Raw genomic sequence first — 23,974 nt, 5'->3', positions numbered from 1 at the left:
TTCATATATAATTAAAGAAAAAATCTAAGAAAAATAGCTTATCTACCTTAATAATTCCCCTCCGCCTTTTTTATGACGTTCGATACTTCAGTTAACCTCCAAAATATGAATGTTTTAAAGCAGGGTCTTCAAGAGCTTAGAACTCTTTTTAACTCTAAACAATATATAAAATGCAACGAATTACTGACAAAGCTTAAGATTGCACTTTCAGAAGCAAATTTATTTGTTCCAGGAGCTCATTTAGATATTAACAATATGATTCTTGCACGTATTTTAATATTTTTATATTTATTAAATATTAAGATTTAAGGTGAAATTTTTGAGATCGGAGCATATACATCTCTACGTTTGTCAGATACAGAGGCTTTTGTACGTTATACGTCACAACTTCAGCCATATTTCTCTAATCCATTACTTTCGAAATTACCCTTATCACAACACCAATCATTATTAACAGGGCTTTGGTTACTAAATTTACTTGCTAAGAACTGTATTGCAGAGTTTTATACAAGTCTCGAAACCTTACCTACAGATATGATTGAACATGATAGGTATATATCATGGGTAATAAAGCTTGAACAAAGTATTATGGAAGGATCATATGACCGAGTAAAAAAAATGTTAATACATTGTCCTTCACCAGAATATGAGATTTATGTTAATATGATTATGGATTTGATTAGGTAGATTTATTAATATTATGTAAAAAAAAAAAGGATTTACAATTGTAGAAACGAAATAGCAAATTGTTTAGAAAAGGCATATACATCACTTCCTTTGCAAAATGCAGTAGGATTATTGTTTCTATCAAATTTGAATGAAATTATAGAATTTTCTCACAAAGTATATTTTTAATTAAATTTAAGAATGATTTAAACATTTTTATAGAAAGAATGGCTTATAGATAATAGTCGAATTTATTTCCCAGACAAAGCATCAGAATCTGTAGATGAAATGTTAATTGATGATCAAACAGGTCCTTTTAAATTTAATGGCATCAAATCAGAAACACCTAATTTAAATTTTGTTCAGCAAATACTTGGATACGCAGAAGAATTAGAACAAATTGTTTAATAATGTGTTTAAAAATATAAAATCGCAAATTTTATATTATGTATTTTCACCATAAACATATTTTTTTATCATAAAAACTACATGTTATAACTTCTTGTTCATTATACCAATCTCCTGCATAAACTATACTTTCATGCTCTACGAATTCTTTATATACTCTTACTTTATATTCATTATTTTCCGAGATATTTAAATCAAATACTTTTGCTCCCTCATACATTAAACAACCAAGAATTCTAAATTGATTTTCAGGATGCTGAATAAGTCTCCATGGACTACTCATATTTTCTTTCCAAAGTTCTTTACTAAAATCACGAAAATCAAATAACCTTATATGATCATCAAATGATCCTGTAATTAACCTTTCATCAAAAGAAATAAAAGATATTACTCCTGCTTCATGACTTTTTGTATTTGTAAATATAGGTTGTACAGCAGAACGAATATCCCAAATTTTAAATGTACAATCATCTGAACCTGAAAATATAAAAGATGAATCAATATTATAACATGCTGTCCAACATTCTAATTCATGTGCTTTCCATTTATGTATTACTTCAAGTGAATTTAAATCAAAAATACATAGATCTCCCATAGATGTAGAAACTATAGCTGATTTTCTAATATTTGATATTGAAACAGATAAAATTAATGTATTTGCATCAAAAATCTTCTTAGACCATATACATTTCAAATTAGGATTCTATCAATTGATTAAAACAAATAATATATAAAACCTCTACTACACATGGACCCAATAATTCATAAATACATAAACCCCCTGCAGAATTAGCAATAAGAAGTTTTTCTTGACTATCTGAGACCCTAGAATGTTATAAATATTATTTAAAGATTAATTCTACCATTTCATATCAAGTATTGCATCACATTCATGATTTTGAATTAACTTTCTAATAAAAACTTAATCCATCTCTACTAAAACTATTCCATTACATTGTATTTAGAGTATAATTAACCTCATAAAGTAATAAATATCCTTTTCTCCTATCTGTTTCTAAAAAATATGACCCAGCAACAAATAAATTTAAGTAAATATCTGAAAAAAGAATTACATCAATAGGATATGGAGAATATCCAGTATATTTTGACTTTGCTTTCATTTCCAGAGATTTATATTTTTAAAATATCAGCTAACAAGTCCTTTTAAAGCCCAGATACACCCAGATTTTTTGCTAATCTTAAAAACCAGAGTGTTTAAGGAAAAATAGAGTTAAAATGGAGACTTTTCCATGCAAAAAGGCCTTCTATAGAGATGTTTTTGAAAAGAATATAGGATTTGATGATAAATGGGAAGCAGGAAATGGATTTGAGCCAAAAAACTTATGTTCTAAGCACTCTGAAATATATCAAGACAATTGGTATCCTAAAATAAAGTATGAAGAAACAAAGATTAAAGCTCTATCTGAATCCAGTTCGCCGATTGTATACGGGTTAATATGGGATATAATATGGGTTAATATTTATTAGGCATTAACAGGGCGTATTGTAAATACTTATGAAATTAAGAATCAAAAAAATGTGGAAAATACATTGATATTGATATATATTAAGGATGAAACGGATGTTATTGAGGTATTTGTAAGGGGGAGACGTTTTTTTTCTGAGAAAAATAGGTTAAATATTGGTTAAATAAGAGAAATGTTAAGGAAATTCATTATAATTTGAAAATTGATACATTATGTACAGTTTTTGTAACGAAAACAAGTGTAAAGAAGGAGGATATGTGTATACTTAAGGAAGCATCAACGGTTCCATTTTATGTTATAGTTTCAGATGATAATGAGATAACTCATCTTTCAATTTTTAAGGATCAGGATAAAATGTATAAAAAACCATTAAAAATTCAAAAAGATTCTATAATACAAGGTTTAATGTCATTATCTACGTTTATTAATGGAGGATATATGGCTATTTCTAAACCAAAAGTATTAGTATCTATTAGAAAGGTAAAAATAGATATGATATGCTTTTAATGTTTTAAAAAATTAGATTGGAAACATAAAAAACATAAATACGAAGAATGGTTATTTAGATATGATTGAATTGTGTGTTTTTGATGATACATGTGATGCTGTTTTGGTTATATGGGGAAATAATGCAAAATCTGCAGAGTTATGGACGCCTTTTGATACAAGTATAATATTAATTTAAGTAAATTATAACTTAATATTAAAAAGTACTCCTTCTCACTGATATTTCTCTATCATTTCATCATGAAAAGGCATATCTTACTATCCAGAAATATTCAATGGTTGAAGTTAATCCTGATATGGATATAGAAGTTAAAATCTAATTTTTCATTAATTATTCATTAACCTTGAATTAGTGGCTTCGAAAATATTCTATTTCTATAAGTAATAAGATATCAGATATCTATAAATTATCTCTTGAGGATAAAAGTATTAAATAAATTATTTCTCTTTGCTTTATCCAATTAACCATTAGTTGTCAATACATCATCTACTATGGAAACATATACTCTTGCTGAGATTGATACTATGATTCGTTTAAATCCAAAGGGTATTTTAATATTAGTTTTTAAATAAATTTTAATTAATTCAGAACCTATTATTGGTTTTATTAATGTTCTTATCATTAAGACGGCTAATCTTTCAACACTTCGCTCTTCTAATAAAATTTTTGCGGGAAAATGGTATAAGCAATTTATAATGATTACCTTTATAATATTTAATTAGCTGTAATAAAGTTGTCAATGCTTTGGATAATAATGTTAAATGTTCTATCTGCTTTCAAAAAATAAAGCTATTCAGTGATTCATTTGTATGAATATATTTTCATAAGAACATTAGAATTCTCATATATATATAGATAGTTAGACTTTTAGATGAATCAGCTCAGCTTTTATACCCTATGCTTTCTGCTACTGCTTTAATTCAATTGCTTGAAAATTATAAGGAACTTTTTATGTATTATTTAAAAAAGAAAAACTAATTATTATAGTTAAATCTTTATAATTCCAGTAATTCTGAACTTGATGATTTTTCAGACATGATTCTTTATTCTAGAATATTATTTCTCTTTGGAATTGAAACAAATGATGATACTCAGAAGATTATTTTAATAAAAATAGCAGATAATATAAAATAGTATTTCATATTTTAAGTTATTCTTTAAAGCTTGCATTTTTATTTAAATTCTTTTAATGTTTATGATTAAAAACATATAGCAGAGAAATAAATAAGGTAAAAGTGTTTATTCTTTATTATTGTATAATTTGATATTTTAAAATTCAAAATTTATAAATTTATATTTAAACATAATATAAAATTAACTACTAAATAATTTTTATAAAAATAATTGAATTTATAAAAATTAAAACATTAACTTCTGAATATCTTAATACCGAACCTTTGTTGATAGTTTTAATTGATTTATTTATACTATAAAGATTATAATTTTATTGATATTTTAACATTTTTAAATCTTAATTTAAGATATATCTAATAAAATAATCTAATATTTTTTAAAATAGATAAATCCTACACGTAAATCAGTTTTCCTAAAGAAATATTTATAATGATTATTTTGCAAGATATAATTGCAAAAATTAAGATATAAAAAATATAAATCAAATAAAAGCTTGAGAAAGATCTGCTAAATATAGCATAAATAATAAAAAATAAACATTTGAAATAGAATAAACAAATAAAAGACCTTTTGTTGGACATGCCTGTCTGAAATTTTGAAAAAATCTTAATATTATGACCGAAATTTTAACATGATTATATAAGTAACCATAATTTTAAAATGATAGAATATCCAATAATTCTGAGGACTTTATAAAATTCGTAAAAATATATGATTTACGTCTTTTGCCCAGAACAAAACTGATGTTTTTAAATGTTTATTAATTTTATAAAATTAGTAAGCAATAATGTTTAAGAACCTGTTTGAACTGTATATTCTGTAACTAAACTTCTGGTATCTTCGTCATTTCCTCTAGAAATAAACGTTCCAGAAACAGGATAAGATTCCCTATGAGTTTTATACTCATCTAGGTCATCATACGGCATGTTAGAATCTAAATCCTGCTCTAATGCTAATCTTTGACCAATAATCCTGTCAGCTTGTGAATGAGTAGGGACCTTGTGATTTGCTTTATCGTATGTAGATAAACTAGGCCAATTGTCCAAACTTGATAAAAAACTGCCACCAGAAAAAACATTTGAATAATTAGTATTAAATCCAGAAACGTTTTTTGGAGTACAAGAATCAATATGAGATGGAATATTCCCGATTATTGATGAATTATTAGGTGCTGATTCAGAAGTAGGTGCTCGAGATGATTTATATGATGGACGATTAAGTGCCATTGTATGTCTCTGTACTCCACGATATTCGGATTTTGGCTTAGGAAAATGAATCATAGAGACCTGTAGATTATTTAATGGTCCCTCGACGAGACAATTTTTTTCTTTGTAATGAACTAATAAACAATGCCATAATGGATGTTTACTCAACACTTTAGGATTACCTAATATAACTATACCATACTTTGCTCTAGTAAGAGCAACATTAAGTCTTCTTGGATCACTTAAAAAACCAATTCCTTGGTGTTCATTAGAACGAACACTAAAATTATTTAATAAATAAATAGCCGATATATTAAACCAACCATGAAACAATAATATAATCTTTTTCTCTTCCTTGAAACGCATCAACACTTGCTACTTCAATCTCTTTATATAAATCCTTTCGCAGAGAACCACTTTGCTGCATCGATGATACAATGTATGATCTTTGCCCTTCATATGGCGTAATAATACCAATTTGTGAAAACTTTAAACCAGCTTTAAAAAACTTTACTACAATTTTTTCACAATTTGAAGCTTCCGTTCTAATAGATACATAAATAATAATCATAAAAAGGAATAACAAACCTATTAAGATAAGAAGTTCCACTAGACGAGATCTCTTCCTGGCCAAGACTTATATGAAACATCATAGGCGTATCATTAACAGGCCATGGGAAATCTACATTTTTACGAAGTCTTTCATTTTTACTAACACCATTTTGTAAAGTCCCTTCATAAAACATATTACTTGGAAATTCACTTAAACATGGATGCATTCTATATTGAACAGTAAGTCTAATTGGAGAAATCCCTAGAATAACTAGTCTTTCAAAAAGCGATTGTTGAAGACCTGCTCTTGCAGCTTTTTTGTTCATAATTACAGGACCTTATATATTTTAAAAAATAAATGTTAAAAAAAAAATACCAACCAAGCTGTTGATGATCGCCTACAAGGACAACCTGTTTACAGCCCATAACCAAAGGAATCATGCATTCTGGTTCGGTTGCTTGTGTTGCTTCATCAATTAATACTGTACGAAATTTAAATCTAGATAAACGAGGATCTCCACATCCGACACAAGTAGCACAAATCACATCAGCATTCTAGTTTATTAAGGATTACTATTATTATAGAGTAATATTCTTTACCGATAAGATTTCCTTTTCACAAATTTTTACTAAAGCTTTATACTTTTTTTCATCTTGACTACTTAATTCTCCAAGCTCATCTCTCAATTGAATCAATTTCTGCAATTCAGTGTTCGTATCATTATTCCGAACTTGTTCATGTAAAGTTAAAAAAGCAACAGGAGATTCTAAGTCCTCTCTAGATTTTGCAGAAATTCTTACTACTTTAAGGCCAGTTTGATGTATCTAAATGCAATAAATATAGTATTTCTTAATAATGAATAGTAAACCTTTTTACAAAGCTGATCTACTGCCACATTTGACGGTGCACATACTAAAACTTGACCTGGATTCATCTTTGCAAGATGATAAACTATAGTAGCTGATGTAACTGTTTTTCCAGTACCTGGAGGCCCCTAAAAATCATCAATAAATAATTATAACTATATTGTATTATAATTACTTGAATAAGAGATAAAGGCTTTTGAAGAACACTTCGTACAGCATGAACTTGACTTACATTAAGTTCTGGAAGTCCAGGGCTAGAAAACCTTCATAAAAATTAAAAACGTATTTTGAATATTATTAATAACATACCGTTTAGGCATTTGTGTCTTCAATACCAATGGTGCAATATCATGCCCTAAAAGCTTATGATATATATACCCACTGACACTAGTCTCATTGATTGCAAGTTGTTTTAATGCCATTTGCATCCTGTCAAAACTAGTACTTTTCCAAACATAATCAATAGAAAAATTGTGTGTACAATCTGTTTGGATTTTATCACTTTTTTTAAGTTCAAGACCAACTTCATCTGAAATATCTAGAATACGATTAAAAGTCTATTATAACATAATTTAAATATTAACTGTTAGGTATTTTAATAACATAACCAATGCTTTCCCAATGATTCCTCAATTCTCCAAGATATCTTAAACGCATTTCATCCCCAACTGCAACCTTTAAGTCACCTGCTTCCAAGACCTTGATCTTAAAATATGCCAGATATTTTTGATTTAATCCTATGTCCCAACGCACAACTATTCCATCCTGTGTCTGTGATTCTTTAACCTTCCTATCATAATCCGCTTCTATTTTTACAAGAGGGCCAAAAATATTTTGGTATTGATATGCATCTTCATATTTCAAAAGTACTGGAACTGGATCATCATCAATCCCAGGCTTTTCAAGATCCTGAAGTGTCGCTTTAGAATTTTCTTTCCATAAATCCTCTAATTTATTGATTTGATATGAACTTATTTGTCTTGCACGCATCATTTCGTGCTCTGTAGGGATTGAAACTAACCATGGAAGAAAACTACGATCGTCAATAAGTGGTTGCCATTGTGATGTATCCCAATTCATATCTTTAGAACTTTGCGTTGATGCACATGGTTGACGACAAAGTAAAACAACAACTGTATCACTAATAAAAGAATAAATTACCTTTCCCTTTTTTTTCATTAAATATATACCTTTTGGCCGGAATAAATCCCAAAAGAAATACATTTTTGATTCCACAATTATAACATTCTAGAATCGTCTCTCCTAATGGACTATCATGATGAAGCATAACATCCTTATGTCGTGCACGAACTAAATGTTTAACAATATGACTACTACTTGTATTTCCTCGAGAATTACAAAACCATTTACCACACGTCAAACATTTTAAAACTGAACTTGGTGTATAAATTCCACAGTAGCTAAAAATATACATATAAACAACCGCTTCTCCCCTATCTTTACTACCTGCATGCCCAATCTGGTAGATCTTCCTTAACCTCAACTTCCTTTGATTCTTCATATGTATCATGTAAATCAAGATGATTATCCTCCAAATTTAAGCTCTTTAATGAAGCAATATCCAATCTATTCTCATCACAATGATCCTCATCTGATTCTCCTCTATCCTCATAATCCTGTGCTTGTGTTGATTCTGTTAATGTTTGCGACTGGATTGATATAGTATCCTCAATATCTGAACTGCTATAAAAGTGGGAATCAAGGTGACTGAAATCATCATTCATAACTTGTTTGGATCAAATAATAACCCTTTATTAAGATTTTAACCTCTTTTTAAACTTTTTATTAGAAAATCCTTAAAAATGATTTTTCGAAGGTTAATAAAGGTTAAAAAAATGGTAAAAAAAGTCTAAAATCTTAAGAACTTTTTAACATTTTTTAAAGCTTCGTAGAATAATAAGACAAAGACGTCAATATTTATATCAGCGTCATCAACACCAGAATGAATTAGAATTACGTGAGAAAAGAAGGGTATTAAAAGAGTCATTAGAAAAAGATAAGCCTCTTCCATCCCATATACGAGGAGATATACAGCTTAGAAAGGATTATAAATATGATGAGGGGATGAATATGGAAGATATAGATGAAATTGATGATGAATATGGGAATTTAGGGGAACGAGAACCGAACGTTTTAATTACAACGTCTAGAAAGCCAAGTAGTCGTCTTTTACAATTTACTAAGGAAATGAAATTATTAATTCCGAATTCTAAAAGGATGAATAGGGGGAATTCAGTTATAGAAGATATTGTTTCAGCATGTCGATCGAATGATGTTACGGATTTGATTATTTTACATGAAACACGAGGAATGCCGGATTGTGTAAGATATGAAGTATATTTAAAGTGTATTTTTTATAGTTAGATTATTATAAGTCATTTTCCTTATGGACCTACAGCATCGTTTACGCTTCATAATGTAATAATCAAAAATATATATATATTAAGGATATAAATTATTATAGGTAGTTCTTAGACATGATATACCTAATATAGGGAATGTATCAGAGAGTTATCCAAGATTAATTATGTTAAATTTGACATCAAAATTGGGATTACGTGTAGAAAAAATTTTGAAGGCACTTTTTCCTCCAGATCCAAAAGAAAATAGTTCACGTGTTATAACATTTGCAAATCAAAGTGAGAAATTTATTTTCTATATAATTACTAATTTAAATAAGGGGATTATATAAGTTTAAGGTTGAACGATTTGATTATTTAGTTAATAAATTGTTAATTATATTAGACATCATGTTTATTTAAGAATTGATACAAAAAATATAGAGCTTGTTGAAGTGGGGCCTCGATTTGAAATGCGGTAAGGTTTTATCATGATTAATTTAAAATTTATTTTTTATTAGTTTATATGAAATTAAATTAGGTACAATAGAATCATCAACTGCTGAAATAGAATGGTGTTTAAGACCTTATCAAAGACATAAATCTTTTGTTCTTTCTGAAACTTAATATTTAACAAAATATAATTAAACTCTAGGATATAAATATTTTAAAATTCACAGGTTTTTTTGCATATAGGGTTAACATGTATTTAATCTTTTATTTATTCACAATTCATTTACGAGTCAAACGTTTTTTTGATATTTGTCTTTTCAAAAAATATTTATACGAATAGACTCTTTAAATAAAATATTACCATTAATACAAAATATAATACTTGCTTTATTTATTTATTTGATAATTTAAATGAACTATTTATTTACTTGATTTTTATTAAAACCGATTTTATCTTAAAAATTTTTATATTTTTAAGAATAAGGTTTAACAACCTTTAAAAATTATGATTTTATTATTTTTTATTAAGAAAAGAAGAGACAGAAGATACTAGTATCTTTAATATTTCTAATATGGATTTAAAGATATCTAAACTAATTTTTAAAGAAACCAATAAAATCTAAAATAATTTCTTAAGATGTTAAATAAGAATTACATATTTTATAAAGAAATAGAAGAGAATGAGAGAAAAGACCTAGTGGTTTTATCGTCAAGATTAGGGAGCTTTGATATGTCTGAGCAAAATGATAGAAGTTTAGATTCTAGACATTTTAAAAAATCTAAATTTAATTTTTTTGATTATGATGAAAAACAATTGAATTATAAAACAATATTGATGCAATCATTGAGATTAAGTAATGGGTTTATGGGAGGGTCGAAGTGTACAAAGGAGAATGCTGGTCTTTATAATTTTATTGTAGTACTATTTCAATCATTATTTTTACAAAAAAAATTAAGAAATTATTTATCAAGAAACTTATTGTCAGATTCATTTACAGGACCGATTGTTTCTAGAGCAGAATTTTTATATAGTATCAATTTTTCAACAGAGTTATCGGATTTAATGTTTTTTTCCTTAAAATATAAAGAACAAGGTACAATAATGTTCAAAGTAACAAGAAAAAAGACACGGAAAATTGTGTTTTCTTTAAATTTAGAAAGTGGGTTAATTTCTTATAATGGAAAATCATGTAAGATATTTATTGTAATAGTTCTAATTAAATAAATAACATTAGTTTCTGTTGATGATATTCAAGATATTCGTATTGGATCAGATTCTCGTAATTATAGAGAGCAATTGAAAGTAAAAATGGAGTATGAGGATAGGTGGTTTAGCATTATTTATCTTATTGATCGTAAATTAAAAATACTACATTTAATAGCACCAACACATGAACTTCGACAACAATGGTTAATTCTTTTGAAAAAAATCCAGTTATATAGAATAGAAATGATGAGGAAGCTTGGACTTATGGGAAAAATGTCTAATAATTGGTTAGAGAAACATTGGGAATTAATTCAAAAAAATCATTCTCTTTACTTCTATGATATTGAGAAATTATGTAAAAATCTTCATATAAATGCATCAAAAAAATATTTAAAGGACTTATTTGGAAAAGTTGATATACTTTTAACTGGAAAACTAGATTTTACACAATTTCAGAAATTCGTTAAATTATTAAAAGAACGTCAAGAAATTAATGATATTTTTAGTACTTACACTAAATCTCATGAACATTTCATGAATTTCGAAGAATTTCAATCCTTTTTAATAAATGAACAAGGGGTAAACATATAGAAAAAAATAAAATAATTATATGCTGATATTTTAAAGCTGGATATTAATCCAAATAATAAAGAAGTTTTCAAAGAATATTCAGATAAACACGATAATCTTATGTCTGTTGATAATTTCTCAGAATTTTTATTTTCAGATAAAAATCCATTAATAATTAATTCAAATATTGATATGTCTCGTCCTCTGAACGAATATTATATTTCTTCAAGTCATAATACATATTTATTAGGTAAGCAGTTTGGAGGAGAAAGTAGTATAGAAGCGTATATTAAGGTTCTACAGAAAGGTTGTAGATGTATAGAAAGTATAAAAAATTCTATTTTTTCCTATATTTTAATTTTCTAATAGTTGATTGTTGGGATGGTCCTGATGGTCCACTTGTATATCATGGTCGTTGTTTGTATGATTTTTCTTTTTTTTATTATAAGCTAATCAATATTAGTACAACTAAAATATTGTTCTATGATGTTATTTCTACAATTTCAAAATATGCTTTTATTGTCTCCCCTTATCCTCTAATTCTTTCTCTTGAAGTTCATTGTTCATTTTTTCAACAATCTTTAATGGTTTCAATATTAAAAGAATTACTTGGAGAAATGTTGATTACTTCTCCAACAAATAAAAATAGTCAAGTATTACCATCGCCAATGGAGTTAAAATATAAAATCCTTTTAAAGGTGAGATATAATTTAATTTGTATTTATCTAATTTATAAGGTTAAACAAAATCATGAAAATAACTTGAATATTTTTGGACTGGATACATCAAATAGCACTACTACGGATACTACATGCTCGTCTGATATTGATATGGACCATATAACTACGGGGAAATATAAAACAAAACCTCATAAAAAAAATCCAGGAAAAATTATCGATTCTCTTATAAATCTTTCAGTTTACATTAAAGGTATTAAATTTCGTAATTTTTCTCTTCCAGGTAATATAATATTATGTTTAATTTTAGATGGTTTATGTTTAAAGAGTCTAAAACAATAACACATATATTTTCTCTTTCTGAAAAAAGTTTTACTAGTCTTATTAAAACTTCTAGATTTCAATTGGAAAAACATAATGTTAAATATTTGATGAGGTTGTACCCTAATTTTACACGAATTAATTCTACAAATTTCGAACCTCAGCAATATTGGCAAAAAGGCGTACAAATGGTCGCTTTAAATTGGCAAACTAATGGTAGTATTCATTTATATTTACTATTTATTTAACTTTTATATTTAGATCTTGGAATACAAATAAACGATGCTATGTTTTCTGGCAATAATAAATATGGATATATATTAAAACCATCATATTTACGTACGACAGATGTAAAACATAATGAATTTAGTATATCTGGTTTAAAAAAAATACTATTAGACATAAAGGTCTTTCTTTCAAATGTTTATATATTTAGTAATTTATTTATAGATAATTTCAGCACAACAACTTCCTAGAACTAAAGATTTTAGACAAGATATTTCTTTAAATCCTTTTGTTGAAATAAAACTTATAATGTTAAATAATGAGCATAAATCTTGGAAAACATGTACAATTTATGATAATGGATATAAACCTATTTGGAATGAGACTTTTACAGTTATGATAGATCAATTTCAATATGATTTTATTTTTATACAATTTAATGTTTATAATGATAATTCATCTTATTCTTTGGACGATATATTAATAGCTACTTATTGTTTAAGATTAAGTTCTTTACTTCAGGGTAATGTTTTTTATTTTACCTACTCGATTTTCGACTGATTATATTAAGGTTATAAACATATTCCTTTAAATGATCAATATGGAGAAAAATATTTGTTTTCAACTCTTTTTATAAATCTTAAACGCAAAATATTATAGACACTTTATAATTAATATTTAATAATTTTTCAAAATTTAATTTTATATTCTCATTATATATATTTATATTTTTAATTTACATTTATTTTAGAAATATAATGTCTTTATCTTTTTCACAAAATTCTTATAATTACTGTATTAGTTCTTGACTTTATTTGAATTTAAAATTTTTAAATTCATAGCCGTTTACAAAAGATTTTTGAAATGAGTTCTTTTGATAATCATAATTGTAATATAGATGGATTTTTAATGTAAGATAATATAGTTTTATATTACAATTGACTTACTTGAATTAAGAACTTTTAAATCATTTATTGATCTTGTTGAAGATTCTTTAATTTCTTTACCAGCTGAAATTTTAAAAGAAACATTTATAAAAAGAATAAATAATGTCAGAAAATATCTTAATGATAAGAAATATGTTTCAAAAGAACCAGAATATAATTTATTGGAGGATTTTTTGGATGTTTATGGAGAATTTGTATCATTAATTAAAAGTCATGAAAAAGTTGATCATTATGCAAAAGTTTTAAATATTAGTACATCTAATTGTTCAAAAATTATTTTTATAACTCAGAAGCTGTTTTTTGTTTCTATTCAGGAGATTGATTTGGAATATATAATGAATAGTTATATGTCTGAAAAACGATATATGATTAGATTGATAATGAATATATTTCGTCTTAGTTCAGACGAAAAACATCCTTACTATGATGTTTTTAATATTCTTGTTTTGGAATTTCAAAAAGACGAAAATTTTATGGATAATCTTATAGAAATGATGGAAACTGTACAAAAATATACATCTCCTTCGTATTCTTTAGATGAATTTAATCTAACGTCTTGGTTAAGAAATGTATAATGTTGACAATTATATCATATATTTACAGTTTTTAGATACTAAAAAAGCAATTCGAATTACTTAGGCTCATTTTTATTTCAATTTATTATAAAATACCTTGTACTTTAAAAATGGCTGTTAATTGGTTTAAACTAATGAAAGAATTTCATTATTTATTAAACAAGAAAAAGGTATATTAATATTATTTCAATATGATTTTAATTTAATGAAACAAGGTATATAGTATCAATAATGAAGTTAATCTATTACAACAAATTGTTTCTCTGTCTCTTATTATTTCGATAGAAATAATAAGGCCAAGCCGTAATTTAAATTTTTGTAAAGTATTTTTTTTTTATCTTAACTTTTTAACTTAGTTTCTAGTAAATGAAAACCTGCATGATAATACCTTTTATAGTTCACCTGATGCATTTCTAGAAGTTCATAATATAATTGTAAAATTAGTAGAAGATCCAGTTTGGTCACCTGTAATTATAGCTTGGGGTATAATTTTGCATGAACTTTTTGTTGATATTACAGAAAGACAGGATTTTTCTAAAGAATATCACTCAATTCAAGTTAAGATAATTAGTTTGGTTTTAAATTTTATTAAGTTTTTATAGGATCAGATTTTTCCTAATAATTCATTTGAATCATCTAAATATCTCATTGAAATATCTTTAAAAAATAATGTTCTTAGCATGATTGGCAATATGATTTCATCTTTTTCTCCTGATGAAGATCTTTGCATTGATACTTATAGAATGGTTTTAAGAGAGCTCTTTCGAAAAATATTAAATTATGTCAAGTTTTCTGACAGTGTAGTAAATTGTTTTATAAAAATTCATGAAAATATTTCTTCGGATTCAAAATTGGCATATTTATTTTGGTCAGATGATATTATTGTGCGTTTACTTCATTCTGCAAGAACGAGGTTTCCATATGACTTTTTCTCTATGATTCGTATTTGTAGATCTGTTTCTTCAGATTCTAAGTCAACATATGATTTCTTAAAGAGCATACCTACATTTACCCAGATAACTCCTGTTGGGTTTAAGGGTTATGATATATTAGAGGAAGAATTTAATGGAACTCTTGTTAAATTAAGTGATGATTTAAAAATTTTCTCTGCAAAAATATCTGATAATTCTAATGACATAATAATTCCTAAATATAGTCTTGGAAGAATTATATCTTACGATATTTCACCTCCAGTTATTATGTGGGATTATTGTTATTCTTCATGGGAATTTCTTGGAAAAATATTAGTAATAAGTTTAACTGATAGATTGTTTATAAAAAATCAAAAAATTATTATTGAAATTATTTTAATTATGACAAGTATTTTGAAATCTAGCGATGATCTAGGCAAACAACTTATTATAGATATATCATCTGATTTAATAGATCAGAGCGATATTATTGGAGTAGTAAGAGAAATATGCTCTTTATCTCTTCAGCTTAATGAAGCGCCTCAATGTGTGCCTCTTAATTTAATAAGTGCATCCATTGATTTTTTCTCAGAAGTTATAAGATCATCTTCTAAAAATTGGTCACATATTTTTAAATTAAATCTATTAAATAAGGATAGAAATTCTGGTCTTCTTTATAATATTTTTTCTTTTGAAGTATTTTTTTCATAAATGTTTTTTTTTCTTACAAAATTAGATTGTTCTTGCTAATTATTCAGTTCAAATATCTTTTTTAAAACTTTTAAGAGTATTGTTAGAAAACTATATTTCAATTACCGATTATCAACATAATTTGCAAGCTTTTCAAGCAGATTATATAACAAAGGCTTTTAAATATACGTATGAGTTATTCGAAAGCTTCATTGAATGGAGGTATACTTATTTATCTCAAAAATATGATATAGGACTTATTATAACATCCTTGTTTTTGAGAATTCTTGAGTTTACATATGATTTAGATTATCGTTATCAAAATTCTCCTATCATAAATTCAATAAAACCTTTAGCTCAGCTTATATTAGATAAATTTCTTTCTCAAAATTCAGATTCTAGGTGTTTACATACATTATGGAAAGTTTTTGAAGATAAACATATTACAAATACTTATAATGTATGGGTAAAACAGACCATTAATTTCATAGATTGTCTCATTAGAATTCGTGACTGGATAAAGTATTTATTTTTTTTATCTTTTTTATCTAATTTTAAAATCAGACTTCCTTTATCTGCATTGGAAAAACAGTTATTTCAAAGACTTCCATCAATATTAAGTTTTTTGCAATCTTCTAAGCAATATTATATTCCTATATTGCGATTGATTACAAATATGATTTCATCATCATCTCAAAAACTACCTTCTTTGTTGGCATATCTTTCACATTATACTAGTATCTTTATAGAAAATCTTAAATATATTGTTTCTAATCCAATAATTGATCAAAGCATTAAAACTCATGTTTGGAAATTTTCTAGTGCTGTTATTAAATTTCAACAAGGATTGGCTATTCTTCTTTTAACAGGCAATAGTTCTTTTCAACAAAATACACAATTTAAACAGGAAAACTCTGATTCTCTATTTAAACTAGCAATTTTGGAGTTATATAAAATAAACGACATTTATTCTATATTAAATTCAGAATATTTTGGTAGGTATTTTTTCATATTTTTTGAAAAATTAAAGGAAATAGCTTCATTTCTTGAATTTATCGCAAATGCTCAGAATTGTTGGGTTTCTGTTGTTCCATTAGAATTTAAAGATGACAAGTTTTGGTCGAAAATTTTAACTTTAATAGATTGGGTTAGTACTTTAAAATTGAACTCTTCAACAAATTTGTCTTCTATATGTTATCAAATCGTTGGTGTTGCTTTTTCAGTACAGATTTGCACTGCAGAAATATACTTACAATCACAAACTCAATCAACTATATTAAAAGCTGGTTTTAAAAAATCTTTATTAAGTAAACTTGATTCTTATTCAAAATTTGTGTTAAATATAACTGGATATCGTGTATCACTTCATTCTAATTTGAAAAAGAATTTTGAGAAAACATATTCTGATAAGTCTTTACTTTGTTTTAGAAACAGTGGAATTATTAAATCTCCATCATATGGTGATGAGTATTTCTATAATTTACATATAACAAATATTATTTTAGGAAACAATAAAGTATCATTGGCATATTTAAATGAAATGAAGGAAGCAAATTTAAACTTGTCATTTTTAGATGCACAAGTGGTATAAAAACTACTATTTGTTTAATAAAATTTAGTAATATTCTTCTATAGACACTTTTAAGAGCTTGGATTTTTCTTTGTTCATCTATTTTTCATCCTAAGTCTTTAGAAATAGAAAATCTGAAGACTTATGTGAATATTATTGTGATTGCATTAAAAGCTAATTCAAAAGAAAATATTGATCTTTCAATTATGATGCCGATTGCACATGAAAGAGCAGAATTGTCATTATTTCTTACGATGCATCTTCAGGCAATTAAATCTAAATTTAATTTAGGGACTTATTTTTCTACTATTCTATTACATGCATGGGAAGCAATAAGCTCTTCAGAAACAAATTTTTTGCTTTCAATTGGCACTAAGAATTCACAATATACTCGTACATTATTAAGAATAATATATATATGTTTACATGGAATTAATTCATCAGAAGATAACATTGAAAATCATACAATGTTTCCTATTTTAATAGGTTTATCTGATCTTGTCTTGGCACGTGGTGCTTCTAAGTTATTTTCAAAGGCTTTAGAAACGCAAAATTCTGTTTTTCCTTCAGATATTATGTTATTTGCTGCTATTGCAGAAGAAATTTTTGATATTCAAGGGATTGAGGCATTATATGATACTATAACTACTTCAATGTTTCAGCATGATAATTTCCATTCAATTATAACTTTCTTTTCTAATATTGATCCTATCAAAGGAAATCAAGATAACTATCTTTTTGCTGAAGTAAGTCTTTTATTTTTATATACATTTTCATCAATTCCATCACTATCAGAGCAATTGGTTGTATATGGATTATTAAACATACTTATTGATGCATCTATTTGTCATCAAGTTCAAGAAAAAGTTATAAATATACAAAATTCTAATATAGGATCTATTTCTTTGAGTTTATATCAATTATGGGTTCGTGGTATTTTGCCTATTGTTGTAAATTTACTTCGTCATGTTGGAAGTCGAATTTTTGTTGAAATAAATGGCTTTCTAAAAATTTATGATCTACAGATACAAACAGCTTTTGAAAATTGGAATAGGCCTACTATTATTACTAGTTTAGTTATTGAAGAAACTTTCTTGTTAGTTATGATATTCGATATCTTACACATGGAAGGAAACAATAATAATGATTATTTATTTAACAAAACAGAACTATTAGATTCGATTACATATTTACTTTCACATCCAAAGTATATATTGTTATTTCATTTTTTCTGATTATTAACAGCTATAGATACTTGGCTACTTTGATTATGCCAGTAACAGAAATGGATCATTTAATGGCAGCAAAACTTTCAGACGATAATGAAATAGTTCCCTCAGCAAAATTTGTCAATTATATATCAGAAAAACTAGAAGGATTACGCAATGTTTTACAAGAACACTAATTAGCATTTTAAATATTCATATTAAAAATAATTTTTTATATTAAAGCATGTACTATGTTTCATCCCATTTATCATATTGTGTATAATTGTTATATAATTTTTTAAAAATAATTTTACCTTGACTATCTAATATATTATTTATCATTTTGAGTTCATGTATAGAGAGTAGTTTAAAAATTTCCATTATTGAAGATGTAAGAATGTCCTTTATTTCGTTATTTATAGAATAATTCAACAATAATTTGATATATTCAACTATAATCCATAAAAGATATTTTGCAATAGTTTTTTCATATGTTTTGAATGAATCTAATTTTAATTTTTTAGAACTTTTATTTGGATGAGAAGTTTGGATCCAACATAATAAAGTATCTGAATAAATTTTAGCAGTAGAGACAGAGCATGAAGATACTAAAGCCCAATTAGGAATTCTATGAAAAAAGCTATTTTTAGTCATTTTAGTATTAGTATCATCATATGCAAACAAATATAATAATGATTGGAAACAATTAGTAAGCAGGTGATATCGTCCATACAGTTTTTTATAATTTTTCTTTAATATTAAAGAAATCATTTTGCAAAGTCTCCTACAAATGTCATCAATAGTAATATCAGGAGATAAATTAAGAATTGGACTAGAAGAAGATAATATCATAGTTATTAAAACAAAAAGCTGATCCAAATTTTGTAGTGAAAAATACAGTGACTACATTTTTTTAGAAAGAAAAATAATTAATTTCATATACGTACTTTTTTATATAAAAGAATATTAAACAAATTTATAAAATTATATAATATTTCAAGATCTTTAGTCCTTCTTGCAATTGAAATTAAGCAGGAAACATGAGTTTGAAATAATTCCAAATATTTTTTTTTTAATTCTTCCTCTAAAATATTTTAAATAATATATTTAATATATAGTATATTAAAATTACCCTCTTCTATCCTACTTGATAGAATTGCACAAAAAATATTCGCTGCCATATTAATATTTTCTACCTCCCATGAACTAAGACATAATACTTTACATATTCTTTCAAAATCCTGGAATTTTAAACCTTGTGATTTTTGTTGAATAAAACAATAAATAGATAATGATTCAAAATTGTAATAAGTAGATATTTTAGGTGTATCCATCAAAGATAATTGTATATTTTTGAAAAAAGTTATCAAAACTATAAATATTTCTGATATATCATCATAACTTTTAACTTTATTACAATGAATTTTTAATAAAGATAAAAGTAAATCTTGAGATTTTTTGTATAAATCAATATTTATATTTTCATAGTAAAAACAGCATGTAGAGATAAGAAATATAAGTTGCTTTAAAAGATCTTAAAAGATTTAATTCAAATTTATTAAAAAAATATTTAACATACCTTTATCATATTCAAAAAAAAAGAAAGAAAGTTTAAAAAAAAGTTGAAAAAGAAAAATTGAATCCAATGCTTTTTGTAAATTAGATGTATCTTTTTGACATATTTCTAATAATTTTTTCAAACATTTTTCAATAATTTCAAAACAATAATGCATTAATTTAGTGATGTCCTCTTTTAAAAATTCATTTTTGTAACTAATATCAGTTAATAAATATAAAATAATAATAATTTGAATACATTTTATCATTATTTTGAATTTCAAAAAAAAAAATTAAGATTAATTGAATGATTCCAGGTATATAAAATGTATTTTCAGTCTGTTGATATAAAAATGCATGATAACAATCTAATAAATTTATTTCATATTTTTTAATAATTTTAATTAATTTATCAATAAGAGATTCATCAGAAAATATTCTTCTCCTAATTTACTAAATTATTGTTTCAATTTATCAAAAAATATTAATATACCTAATTATTTCCTCAGATATTGAATTAGAAATGGAAATCAAAGATTCTTCCTTTATTTTAATATTATCCAAGCTAACAGAAAAATATACTAAAGAAAAGATGTTATATATCTATAACTATTTAGAAATTTGCTTGAATTTTAAAGTTATACCATAGAATTTATTGTGTTTATTGTTAACATTATCCTATACAATAATTTGCGACCATCATCTAGTACCATATTCATGGGATATCTTTTAATAAATTGAAAATCCATATAAAACAAAAAATCTAATAATTTTTCTTTTACTGAATCTTTTATGCAATTTATAGGAATTATTTGTAAATATCTCATTATTTTCCTAAATTTTAGAATATCAAAGTCATTTTTATTGTCCTCAATGAGATTTCTATATTTCTTATTAGAATAAGACTTTATACTATCTTGAAATAATATTTGATCAAATTCATAAAAAAAAATATAGTCTGTAAATGCTGATAGGCATGCATCTATAATGAAAAATAAATTATATTTTTATTATTAATAATATATACCTCTAAGTAAATCTAATTCATATATTTCTGCATTGGATAAAAAGATATACCATAAATTTGAAAAAGATAATAACTGACTTATGTCAACTTCTAGAGAACTTTCAACACCAAATTTAATAAAAATATCCATAAATTCTTTAATTTTATCAAAAGAAGAAAATTTACTAATATATGTTAATATTTCTTTATAAATTAAAAAAAATACTTTATCAAATACAACCAATTGTTATTAATTACATAAATATACGCTATACTTATGTTATCTCTATTTATCAACTGCATTTTTCCGGCTTCCCAAAGAGAATTGATAGATGTAGATCTAAGAAAAAATATTATATGATCTAAAATTGAATCCATCAAAAGTAAACAATTTTCTGTTCTAAAATCTTCTAAATAACCTTGATCAAAGTGTTGCAAATAAACTAATTGGCATTGAATCTAAATATTTAAAAATTTATAAATATATTTTAATCATACCATGTAAAAAAATATCTTAGGTGAGATCCTTTTAAAGTTAGTTATAGATCTAATATATTCCAAATTTTTATATGGATCTGTAGAAGTTATATATTCGTGAGATAACAACATTGCCTTGTAATGGATTCTAAATATTAGATGTACTCCATGATCGTTCAAAAGAGTAGAAATGTTTGAAAAAACTTCAATTATAATATATTTATATAATTTAACCATATCTTCCCAGATATCCGAAATTATTTGAGTATCTGTTAATCCATGTAATATAGAAAGTAATGGATAAAAAATAAAAAAAGGATTTTTTATTTGATTTTTTAAAATATCTGAAGAATTTTTCAAGGATAATTCATTTGAATTTATTGATTTTTTTAACACTTCAAAATTATTTTCTTCCAAAATATAATTAATTATTGTTTTTATTTTATTTAATGGAAGAGTATTAGCAGATCCCATTACTCTATAATTTTATTAGAAAAACTTATTTATACTTTTTACCTACATAATTAAAATTTCATCACTGAGTAATATACAGTTATTGATAAGAGAAAAATTTAAAAACTTCATCCAATTGTTTATAAATTCATGCAAATTCCTTTGTGTTTTATAGCTATTTACAAATAATTTTATTAGTTCATAACATATTTTTGAATGCTCAGATGCCATATCAACCTTTCAGATAAAAAAGTTAAATATAATTTAATTATCGGTTATATTAAATTAATTACCTGGGTTAAATTTAACCATAATTGTTCATTATATGGTAATATTAGCTCAAAATTAAACTTTAAAAGAGTATATAATAATTTCCAACCAATTATCTTTGTATTATCTTTGAAAAAAAATTAGATAAAATTAATAAGTTCAATATATACCTTCTTTAATTAATAAAAATGATTCTTTAAGTATTTCAGAAATTTGTTGTTCCAATATAATATTAGAAACTTTATGAGAAATGCTGTTATCTTTTGATACTTCAAAAATATTTAAAATAATTGAATATTTAAAAGCCTTTTGTTCTAAAGATAATTTAAATACCAATTTTAATATTTCTGATAAAAACATATCATTAAGTTGCATTATTTTTGATGGGTTCATATTGACTTTTACTTTTGAATATATTGAATTATAACCAATAGAATTCTGAGCAATTTCTAGAAATTTTGGAAGAGATGATAAAATATCTATATTAATTAATTTAATAATCAAAAAAATTTAAAAATATATTACTAGAATGAGATGTTTTCGGTAAATTATTCAGTAAAGAGTTAAAAAACAGTTCTAAACTAGATTCTTTTGGAGTTATATTTTGAAATTTAGAATTTTGTATTTGATAATTTATATAATCAATCAACAACTCTGGAGAAAATAAAGTTTTATAAAGAAGAGTAGAAAACAAATTATCGAGCCATAATGGTGTATCTTTTTTTCCAATAAGGTAGCAAGCATGAGGTAAAACCTTAGAAGAAATTGTTTTAGATACCTAATTTATTAATTCAAAAATATATAAATAAAAATATAAACCTTTTTAAAATTTTCAAGTCCATAAATAGAATTTTCCCATATTCCAAAAATTTGAGATCCTAAAATAGATATAGTATCATCATAAAGATTTAAATCTTTAATACAACAAAAAAAATCAGCTAAAATAGTAGTAGTAGTATCAAATGATCCTTTAATAAATAAAGAAAGTGTTTCCTCTGATAATATATATTCTATTGTTTTTGCGATTGATGAAATTAATAATAATAATTCATTTTCTTTAACTTTAGTAGCAAATGACATTGATATAGAAAGAAGAGTAGTAAATGAATGTTTTTGAAAATTAAAATATTTAGATTCTGGTAAGAGATCTTTCGATTTTAAAATAACCTTTAAGAATTCCCATAATTCTGAAATAACTTTAAGAGAATTCTCACTAAAATTATTGAATATTTCATTTATATAAAGTTTTGTCTAAATATACTTATTTGGTATAATTTCTTTAAGTTTATCTAAAACCCAATTTAAAAGAAAATTCTCTTTTTGAGGAAAATATATATTTATATTCCCATTTAAAAGATCATTTGCTGTTTTTAATTTATCTTCTAATGTTTCTGATTTATTTCTTAAAAAACGTGTAACTTCTTGAGTACTTCTAACTGGTATATCCTATAATTAAGTTAAATTTATATTAATAAAAATATTTAATACGTTCCAAAGAAATGCTTGTCATTTCTTAACATAATAAATATTTATAGAAAAAGCTAAATGTTAATTAAAAATTTAAACCTACGACTAAAGTTTTTTATATATTCTAATTAAAATACTCTATAAAAATTATATTCTTTTTAGTAAGAATATGTTTTATTTTAAACATACCTTTAAATAAAAAA

At 24.9% G+C, this 23,974-nt stretch overlaps 8 protein-coding genes across 8 annotated transcripts; 5 read left to right on the top strand and 3 right to left on the bottom strand.

The window, feature by feature from the left end:
- The first annotated feature begins 59 nt into the window (after positions 1-59).
- On the top strand, positions 60-1,120 carry T552_01323 (hypothetical protein). The gene is made up of 4 exons (XM_018369910.1): positions 60-268; positions 311-683; positions 732-843; positions 889-1,120. Exons 1-4 carry the CDS (start codon positions 73-75, stop codon positions 1,072-1,074), a joined length of 867 nt encoding a protein of 288 aa, XP_018226562.1. The 5' UTR covers positions 60-72; the 3' UTR covers positions 1,075-1,120.
- On the bottom strand, positions 1,121-2,195 carry T552_01322 (hypothetical protein; the record flags this gene model as incomplete). The annotated part of the gene is made up of 3 exons (XM_018369909.1): positions 1,121-1,777; positions 1,821-1,899; positions 2,029-2,195. 3 exons carry the CDS (start codon positions 2,193-2,195, stop codon positions 1,121-1,123), a joined length of 903 nt encoding a protein of 300 aa, XP_018226561.1.
- A 78-nt stretch (positions 2,196-2,273) lies between these two features.
- T552_01321 (hypothetical protein) lies at positions 2,274-4,232 on the top strand. The gene is made up of 10 exons (XM_018369908.1): positions 2,274-2,517; positions 2,563-2,667; positions 2,709-3,041; positions 3,085-3,229; positions 3,273-3,376; positions 3,422-3,494; positions 3,541-3,615; positions 3,658-3,748; positions 3,792-3,876; positions 3,925-4,232. Exons 1-10 carry the CDS (start codon positions 2,311-2,313, stop codon positions 4,045-4,047), a joined length of 1,341 nt encoding a protein of 446 aa, XP_018226560.1. The 5' UTR covers positions 2,274-2,310; the 3' UTR covers positions 4,048-4,232.
- A 716-nt stretch (positions 4,233-4,948) lies between these two features.
- T552_01320 (hypothetical protein) lies at positions 4,949-8,618 on the bottom strand. Its single transcript, XM_018369907.1, has 11 exons — positions 8,295-8,618; positions 8,018-8,248; positions 7,412-7,968; positions 7,137-7,365; positions 7,003-7,090; positions 6,830-6,955; positions 6,561-6,785; positions 6,341-6,515; positions 5,997-6,297; positions 5,732-5,953; positions 4,949-5,688 (listed from the first exon to the last, which is right to left on the bottom strand). The coding sequence occupies exons 1-11, from the start codon at positions 8,570-8,572 to the stop codon at positions 4,995-4,997; spliced, it is 3,126 nt and encodes a 1,041-aa protein (XP_018226559.1). The 5' UTR covers positions 8,573-8,618; the 3' UTR covers positions 4,949-4,994.
- A 57-nt stretch (positions 8,619-8,675) lies between these two features.
- On the top strand, positions 8,676-9,859 carry T552_01319 (hypothetical protein). The gene is made up of 6 exons (XM_018369906.1): positions 8,676-9,170; positions 9,213-9,266; positions 9,313-9,487; positions 9,529-9,547; positions 9,594-9,665; positions 9,709-9,859. The coding sequence occupies exons 1-6, from the start codon at positions 8,913-8,915 to the stop codon at positions 9,812-9,814; spliced, it is 684 nt and encodes a 227-aa protein (XP_018226558.1). The 5' UTR covers positions 8,676-8,912; the 3' UTR covers positions 9,815-9,859.
- A 465-nt stretch (positions 9,860-10,324) lies between these two features.
- T552_01318 (hypothetical protein) lies at positions 10,325-13,304 on the top strand. The gene is made up of 10 exons (XM_018369905.1): positions 10,325-10,830; positions 10,876-11,426; positions 11,475-11,742; positions 11,787-11,838; positions 11,881-12,115; positions 12,155-12,377; positions 12,422-12,631; positions 12,677-12,822; positions 12,866-13,163; positions 13,212-13,304. The coding sequence occupies exons 1-10, from the start codon at positions 10,371-10,373 to the stop codon at positions 13,298-13,300; spliced, it is 2,532 nt and encodes an 843-aa protein (XP_018226557.1). The 5' UTR covers positions 10,325-10,370; the 3' UTR covers positions 13,301-13,304.
- A 186-nt stretch (positions 13,305-13,490) lies between these two features.
- On the top strand, positions 13,491-18,783 carry T552_01317 (hypothetical protein). The gene is made up of 11 exons (XM_018369904.1): positions 13,491-13,551; positions 13,598-14,156; positions 14,198-14,332; positions 14,378-14,480; positions 14,526-14,719; positions 14,765-15,769; positions 15,810-16,285; positions 16,328-16,758; positions 16,801-17,348; positions 17,399-18,540; positions 18,585-18,783. Exons 1-11 carry the CDS (start codon positions 13,505-13,507, stop codon positions 18,736-18,738), a joined length of 4,794 nt encoding a protein of 1,597 aa, XP_018226556.1. The 5' UTR covers positions 13,491-13,504; the 3' UTR covers positions 18,739-18,783.
- Positions 18,784-18,790: 7 nt separating this feature from the next.
- Positions 18,791-23,750, bottom strand: T552_04109 (hypothetical protein; the record flags this gene model as incomplete). Its single annotated transcript, XM_018372160.1, has 16 exons — positions 23,566-23,750; positions 23,124-23,517; positions 22,830-23,082; positions 22,475-22,783; positions 22,328-22,431; positions 22,102-22,271; positions 21,603-22,059; positions 21,331-21,563; positions 21,126-21,289; positions 20,743-21,080; positions 20,592-20,701; positions 20,358-20,543; positions 20,121-20,314; positions 19,674-20,075; positions 19,489-19,625; positions 18,791-19,444 (listed from the first exon to the last, which is right to left on the bottom strand). The coding sequence occupies exons 2-16, from the start codon at positions 23,382-23,384 to the stop codon at positions 18,791-18,793; spliced, it is 3,972 nt and encodes a 1,323-aa protein (XP_018226555.1). The 5' UTR covers positions 23,385-23,517; positions 23,566-23,750.
- Between the last annotated feature and the right edge of the window lie 224 nt (positions 23,751-23,974).

Source organism: Pneumocystis carinii (genome assembly GCF_001477545.1).
Source record: "Pneumocystis carinii B80 chromosome Unknown supercont1.5, whole genome shotgun sequence".
Taxonomy (NCBI): Eukaryota; Fungi; Ascomycota; class Pneumocystomycetes; order Pneumocystales; family Pneumocystaceae; genus Pneumocystis; species Pneumocystis carinii.
Note: the sequence above shows the minus strand (reverse complement) of the source record. Positions and strands in the feature narration are given on the sequence as shown.